The following is an 8,485-nucleotide window of genomic DNA, read 5'->3' as shown; positions in this document are numbered from 1 at the left end:
TATTTTGCTATATTAAGAACGCTATAAAAATATCGAAGTGATATTATTAAAAGAAATAAATCCTGTCCCGATAAAATCAGAAATGAAGTACAAAATGTGACATAAAATTAAACGAAAATAATAATTAAAATAGTGTTAAAATGTAGTTTAATAAACTGAAGCAATTAAAATAAAACCTATATAAATTAAAATGCAGAATTCTGGAAGGAAGGCGGTGTAAGGCAGGCGATGTAAGGTAGGATAATAAAGTATGGAAAGGAATAATAGAAAATGTGACGGATAAGAGAAATATGAGCGAAAGAAATTGAGAAAGACAAAAGAAGAGAAAATAAAATAAGCAAGTGGAAAAATTATATTGCTCTTGTCTACCTATGACAGGCGAGGAACGACCATCAAAAACAAGGTCATAAAAAAACTTTTTTATACATTACATTTGTTATTACTTTTGCGTTTTACATATTCACTTACCTCTAATTTCATATTTTATTTTTTTACTATGTGACCGATAATTAATTATTTCTCTACATTGCTTATTGCTAAATGTTAATATATTTAATATTAGTAGTGTATATTTTGTTTTATTCAAAATAAGCATTTGAAAAACTAAAAATTTCAAGGTCAAAGTCTGTGACTAGAATGCGTTAATCAAATGCGAGCACAATTTATATTAAAAAAGAATGAAATTGCTCATTTTAATTCTCAATCCAGCGAGATAATAAATCAGAGCTTGGATTCAGTTTGATCAGATATATTAAAAATATTTTAATTATAACCTAAAACTTTTGACAAGTCAAGTACAACTTGACAGTGTGAAACTTTTTTTTAAATAATAATATTAAAAAAAAGGTTTTATATAAAAAGAAATATTTATAAATAAACTATATTTGAAAGTAGAATCACGTTTTTTTTATATTTGTGTTATGTATGCAATAATTATTATTACGTATCCTAGTTGTTTAGAAATATCGATAGATGGCAGGAGGTAACATTAATTTAGCTGTGGTGGATAAACTTTGTCGAAATATTGACAGTGTAATATCTTGTGAATATTCACATGCAGGGTGCACAAAGGTTATTTTTAAATAGAACCTTATAAGCTAAACACTTATTATTAAAGTTGATCTAACAAAAATTGTTTAAAAATCACTATGTCGTATAGAATGAGATAGTGCGGTTTGGTAATAAATTCAATTTAAAATACATATTTATTCAATTAGACATTTACACGCGCTTTTGAATTGTCGATTAGTTTTACATTATAAGCAGCAAGCTACCACCGGCTCGGAACGCTGATCTGTTGAGAAGAGCCGAAGAAACTCAACCGTTGCTCTTTTTAAATGAAATTTAACAATGTTTGATGTGTACATCATAATATTACATATTTCTATGAAATAACAAGTAAAGAAGGCTATAATAAGACTTATTTAATAATACAATATTAACTTTTGATTTAAAACTAAGAAATATTAGGTCTTAGAAATCTTGAATCATTTTAATTACTTCATATACAGGATTTGCCATTAATTATTATTAGAATCATATATAGAGGGATATATATTTGAAAAATCATTAGATTTTTTTAAATTTGTCTATTTACAGGAAAATTCGTTGGAATTTTTTTTTTAATTTTAATCTCATCATCATCATCAAAATTTTTAAATCATCGTCGTCCTTTCAGCCCATAATCACCTACTGCAAAGTATAGGCCTCCCCCAAAACAGACTTAAGGGATATACCATATTCACTACGCTTGGTAGGTAGGTTGGTGATCGCAGTGAGGGTTTATGATGTGTAGAGGGTAGAGGAAACTGCTGCTCATCATCTGGATACTTGTGAGCAGTGGCAATTCAATATAATTAATGTACAAAGTGACAATTATATTAGTTTGTATTCTGGTAATTGAACCTGGGACCTACGATTGCAAGTGTATATCACTGTTGAATTTTTGATTACCCGTTATCTAAGACACCGTGAGATCGCTTACATCTCTTTCTCTGATTTTCCTTTCAGCTAACGTAGAGTATTTAGGTTACGGATGTAGAGACGACTCTTAAATAACCTCATAAAAAGAAACCTGCTGGAAGTAAACCTAAGCTCTGAGATATCGCTACTTCTGAAAATCAGCTTTTTTGAAAACATCTCTTTGACCATAAAAACTCGTTGGATGATCAGAGGTTCTATCTTTCTGAAACCGTGTGTTAAAATTGTAGCAAGCATATTCCAGTAACATCTGTGGCAAGAATTTCCAGAATATTCTTACATACTCTTCAATTGTTAAAGAATTTTTGGTTCATCCTGTATATAAAGCAGTTTGTGAAAGTGATCATAAATAAACAGAATAAGTTCGTTGTTTCATATAGTTATCAGTTTTATTCAATTATTAACGTTTAGGTATAAGGCATTTAACAATAGGCAAACATATTTACCCTCGTGATATATATGTTAATGTAAACTGTAACTATATATTGCTGTTGGAATTTCTATTTGAAATAACTAAATTATTCCTACAACGAGATATATTTTTAAATTATTCTGTGTTGACAGGTGTAGTTTTCAAAATAAGAATTCTATTCTATTTTCGAATAATCAATAAATATAAATAAACATCGAAATAGAATTATAACTGAATATTGTTTTGAGCATAAACATGTATATTATATTTATGAATTTATGTAAAAATCAAATAAGAGAATAATAATTATTAAAAATATTAAGATTATATTTTAAATGTGTAAAAAAGATAAGAAAATGGCGGACGAAAGCCGTTGCGAATTCTCGCCAATCAGCGCTTGCTGCGACCACAGATTATTGCAGGTAAAGATAACAAAATAATTTAAAAAACGGAGACCCTTTTACATTGAGTCACCGGCAAAAATGCAGCTGCATCTAATTAGTAATATTACCATACTGTATTCGACCGTATAAAATCAATTGGCGCCATTTTTATTTTTCTAACCTCTTTTTACAGTCTATTTATACAGGATGATTTGTTATAGGTGTTTAAGGGGATGAATTTATAACTAATTTTTAGCATTTTTTTTCATTTACAACTAATTACAATTATCCTGTATAAAGATTACTTTGAAATATGTTGCATTATTTTTTTATAATGACATCTAGAGGTCAATAACCTCTTGCAGATCAATTTTAATATACAGATATCTAAATTTTAACAAAGCTTGTTATTACAGCATTTTCATTATCTGATTTATTACTTCAGAAAGTAATTATTTTTAATAGCGTGTACTAAACCTTAATTCACAGAAAAACAGCTTTACATTCATCCCTTTATGCTTTTACATCTAAAACTATTAACTAAATACGTAGATAATCATAAAACTGGTGTATAGCTGTATCAATTGAACTATTTTTTATCTGTTTAAATTTATATTAATGCACGGGGAAGTTTCTCGAGGAGGAAGAATTAAAAATAATGCCAATTATTAAAGATTGCATCCGTCATTACGAGTAATTGTAGTCCAGTGGTAGAGAAATGGGATTTGCGGTCGTAAGTCGCGGGTTCAATTCCCGGGATGCAATCTCATATAAATTAAACTTTGTGTATTAATTATCTAAGATTGCAGCTCACAAACAAGCTTACATGGACAGTAGCATCCTCTGGGTACCATAATACCACACTGCAATCGCCAGTGTGGCGATTATGGTATATCTCCCCTATAGATATCATTGGAGAAGTCTTTTCTTGTAGTGGGCGACTATAGGCTATTGTGACATTCATATTGTACTGTACGAAATAAAAAAAATTGAATTTACATTTTATTATCTATAATCTCTCTGATTTTTTTTATCTGACCTCGGTAGTGTCAAAACTTTTCGGCCTGTTTTAGCCTTACAGAAAAAAGTATATTTCAGAGTGATCACTTCATTTATATATTTAATGGTTAAAAACTAACCAACTATTATAGGTTAGTTGTTAGTACAGATAAAAAACGAATACGTTATAGATAAAACACAAATCATTCGTTAATTTACAGATAAAACCACTGAAAGAAATAAATGTCATTTAATAATGGAATGAAGTATTTTTTTAAATGTTTATTGGATAATATATGTGAAGACTCAATAAATTATTGAATAACTCGCGGAGTGTCGATGTTGTTTATCAGGCGTGACCGATCTGCTTCGATTTTGCTTTATAATCGCACAACCCTTTGGTTACGAGAAACAAGTATAACACCAGTTATAAACTGTTTTGTAGTATATAGTTAAAGGAAAACAGTCCTTATTGAAATGGGGTTAGAGATTATACTGGTTGCATTAGTAAGGTGGCCGTGGGACGTACCGAGGAGGGGTCGCGCAGCTGGGCGGCGCCTGGCGGCGGGGCGGAGCGCTACGACCGGAGCCGCTTAGTCCGCGAGCAGCGGCGCGCGGTGCCGGACCATGACGCCGCCGCACAGCTTCGCGATCCGTGACCTCTGCCCCGAGGCCTCCTCCCGCTCGCCCTCCCCCGAAGCCCTCTCCGACGCAGAGCTCGACGTCACCGGCACTGAAACTCCGCCGCCTGGCTCCTCGAAACCGAACGAAGAACGCAAAAACGAGAAACCGGCCTACAGCTACAACGCGCTCATCATGATGGCCATACGGAACAGCCCCGAGAAACGGCTCACGCTTAACGGCATCTACGAGTACATCATGACCAACTTCCCGTACTACAAGGAGAATAAACAGGGCTGGCAGAACTCCATCCGCCACAACCTGAGCCTGAATAAGTGCTTCGTGAAGGTGCCGCGTCATTACGATGACCCTGGAAAAGGGAACTACTGGATGCTAGATCCCTCATCAGATGACGTCTTTATCGGTGGCACCACTGGAAAGCTGAGGAGACGGTCAACAGCTGCATCACGATCTCGACTCGCTGCATTTAAACGTGGTGCAATCTTGCATCCTATGTTTGGGAACCCGTATGCATCTCTGGTGGGACTGTACCCGCCTTTGCTCTCCGTTTACGGTCGCTACGCTCTACCCAGTCCGCTGCTGAGGCTGCCCCCCCCTCCAAGTCCCTACCACCACTTGTACAGAAGGATACACGGCCTGGGCAACCCGAGCAGTCCTCCCCCGGACCCAGAGCCTCACGTGCTGAAGCACAGTTGATAGACCTGGATGGCGTCTTTCGAAGGTATTCCCGCGATATCTCGCCGAAGACTTCAGCTTCGAGGAGTTAGACTGTGATACAAGTGATCGAGTGGATAATGTGGCGCGTGGACAAGGATGTTTCTATTTATTTATGGCTGTAAGAAATTATTTAATAAATATAATTTAAAGTTAAACAAAGTTTGAGTTATGTACACATTTCTTTTTGAACTTCGCTCTTTTTTTTTAATCTTTTAAAACAAACACCAGGTAACCAACATGACTCCAGATATTCCTTTTGGCCAATTAATTGGCTATTTAAAATAATACATTTAAGATTTTTAATATTTCTCATTGGAAAAATCATGCGACAAGTTTTTGGCCATACAGTTAAATTGTAATTTAAAAATACTAGACATATTTTTTAATATTTTACATTGATCATAATATCTTTTTAAATTATACCAATATTTAATTTTGTAAAAACAATTTAATTAAAGAATTATTTATTAACATTTAACAAATAAAACCGCGAAAAAATGTATATTACTTAATTATATAAAACTTAAGTTTTTATTGTCGAATTCGCTGCCCGGACAGATTTTATTTTGACAAAAGTTATTGGCCAGTCGCAAATAAAATAAAAAAAAATTAAATAAAATTTTATTTTTTGATTTAATATCTTAATAATAAAAACTCGATTGCTTATAACAATATACTTAGTACATAGTAAAGTGCAAAATTTTAGTTATCACCGTTTCAGTTCATAGCCGCCCACAGGCATAGGCCTTCCGAAAAGATATATATGAAGGGATATAACTTAATCGCCACGCTTGGCAGACGGGTTGGCGATCGCTGTGTTGTATTATGATGATGCTGAAAACTTGTGAGCATATAGCATCCTATGTAATTAATGCACAAAGTGTGATTTATATATAAGACTAACTGAACCCGCGATTTCGTCCGCGTGGAGTTTAACAAAAAAAATGTTTTTTGGGTAATAATTTTTCTATAATAAAAGTTGCCTAAGTTACTCCTTATTGCATCGGCTACCAGCCAGTATGTCTCGTCAAAATCGGTCTAGCCATTTCAGAGATTAGCCGGAACAAACAGACAGAGGTATATGTATAGTATGTATTTTTATATATATGTAGTAAAAAGCGGTTGTTTTAATATTATAAACAGATGCTTTAATCTTATATATTTGTATAGATTACAATCTTTATACCAGAAATCGAATCTGTGATCCACGATAGCAAGTCTCAGTCCTGTACCGCTGGGGTTTTATTTAATAGTACACGAAGACGGTTTTCATTTACGCAATGTTTTACAAATGAAAAACGTTTTTTTGCGTTTTTACAGTTTTTCTCGTAATATTTAAGTTTTATATTACATGAGAATTTTCCACGTGCCGTTGTTACGGACATATCAAAACATATTTAATTTTTATTTATATTGATAAAATTGAAACTAGAATCAAACCGTGCTTATAAATAAAATATTTAAGAAATAAAAAAATTAAATACAAACTTCAATAAGCTTGTTGTTATTTGTCATCGGTAGATGGCGCTCTACCGTCTAAAATGACGTTAATTTTAAATTGTCGATTGTAGATTATTATAATGATCTAATTTAATAAAGATACTTTGACTTTGAAATAAAGCTAGTTAGTTTTATTATCAGATATGCTCACAACAAAATGATCTAGCTTCATTTATTTGATAATTTCTTAACACGTATTTTAAACAGTGTGGCGTTATCCTGAACCCAACTATTGCAGTACGGGGCAAGATACCAGTGTTCCCACGTATCTATCATTCACCCCACATGAAGTAGCGCCATCAGCATCGGTATTTCCTCCAATAATATAATCATATAGTCCCTCTGTGAACTCTGGTTCTGGTCACCACTCGAGTCACAAACAGGACAATCAAATTTTAAATATTTAATGGAAGTCCATCCTTATTAAGAAAAGGACCAATATTTAGCCATATGTGCCAAACACAGAGTCCGGACTCTGTGTTTGGCACTAATCGGTGTAACATAACTCCTGAAGATGCCCCGTGGAGGGGTGAAACACGTGTTGAGTAATTGTGTGATTCGCATTGTTTGCCGCATACGCATTTATCAGCGGGCTGGCGGGCGGTGCATTTCATTGCACGACTACCACTGCATGTGCGGAAGTGGCTAAATATTGGTCCTTTTCTTAATCAAGTTTTAGTTCCTGTTTTGATCACGCCGTGATTGAACTATCTTTGTGTAGTAACTCTCTTTATTAATTACAGCATGTTATACCTCTCGTTCGTATGTTTTTTTTTCAGCTGATAGACGCCCATTTCACCGCTTATGCCTCCTCCATATTCGCCACGATGTCAGGTTCAGCGACCTTTATTATGTCGTTGATCTAAGTGGCGGCAGCTTGTTCATTTTAGTTCTATTTTTGTTATATTTATATACAAATACGCTAAACTGCACTGCATCAATTAATTTAAAACAAACAATAAAACATATATTTCTTCTTTAGAATTGTCTTTGGTAAACACCTTTGAAATGTCAACACTTGAGACATGAGAGGTCTAACGAACACACATGAGAGGTCTTTGAGATCATCAGAGAATCTGGAATTAAAAATACCGGTGCATTCTTCCTCGTTTATGGCCAAATCTTTCACCACGCAGGCCGTTTGATTGTGGAATGATTTACCGCTGAATATAAGACGTGCTAACTCACTACCTATTTTGAAGAAAATGGTTAAGAACCATTTACTAGACATATGTTTATCTATCTGTTTATTTCATTTCTTTTTCTTCTTCTGTTTCTTTCTGAGGCAAGTGCGATCGAACCAATATTGATCGAAGTCAGTTAGAAGTTTTTTATTTATTATTGTATCATACTTATAATATGTTTTAAACCTTATTTAAAATAAATATATATATTATTTACATATGTATGTATGTTTATGTTCGTTTGTTTGTAAATATGTATTTTTTGTACACGTAAACTACCCATTATTAGTACTTTTACTTTTTTCAAACTTAGTTGTCTGTAAGAGATTGCCTTGTGTGATAAGACAGCCCATTGTACTTTTTTGTATATTATTGTGAAACTTATTAAATGTAACCTTACATGTACAATAAAGAATATTAAATAAATAAAATAAATATTGGCAGATTTGGTACGCTGATACTATGGATTCGCTTCAGCTCATAGATATCAAATGAAAGGTATAGATATCCTCTTTAGATATCTATGGTGGGATATACTATAATCGCTACGCTGGGCTGGTGGGTATGGCGATACCAATGTGGTATTATGGCACACAGAGGACGCTGCTATCCATCCTTTGGCAACTTGTTTGTGAGCACTGGCAATTCTATATAACTAATGCACAAAG

The 8,485-nt window shown here is 33.6% G+C and overlaps 1 protein-coding gene across 1 annotated transcript; it reads left to right on the top strand.

Moving 5' to 3' along the window:
* The first annotated feature begins 4,387 nt into the window (after window positions 1-4,387).
* On the top strand, window positions 4,388-5,406 carry LOC137932937 (fork head domain transcription factor slp2-like). Its single transcript, XM_068776627.1, has one exon. The coding sequence runs from the start codon at window positions 4,402-4,404 to the stop codon at window positions 5,110-5,112; it is 711 nt and encodes a 236-aa protein (XP_068632728.1). The 5' UTR covers window positions 4,388-4,401; the 3' UTR covers window positions 5,113-5,406.
* Window positions 5,407-8,485: the final 3,079 nt, after the last annotated feature.

This window comes from Battus philenor, unplaced genomic scaffold (assembly GCF_028537555.1).
Source record: "Battus philenor isolate CCGP_79_NKW_IND1 unplaced genomic scaffold, ilBatPhil1.0.hap1 SCAF_12, whole genome shotgun sequence".
Classification (NCBI taxonomy): Eukaryota; Metazoa; Arthropoda; class Insecta; order Lepidoptera; family Papilionidae; genus Battus; species Battus philenor.
Note: the sequence above shows the minus strand (reverse complement) of the source record. Positions and strands in the feature narration are given on the sequence as shown.

What these genes read in the sequence shown, in the direction of transcription:
- LOC137932937 (XM_068776627.1), top strand. Translation starts at nt 4,402, where the DNA reads ATGACGCCGCCGCACAGCTTCGCGATCCGTGACCTCTGCCCCGAGGCC.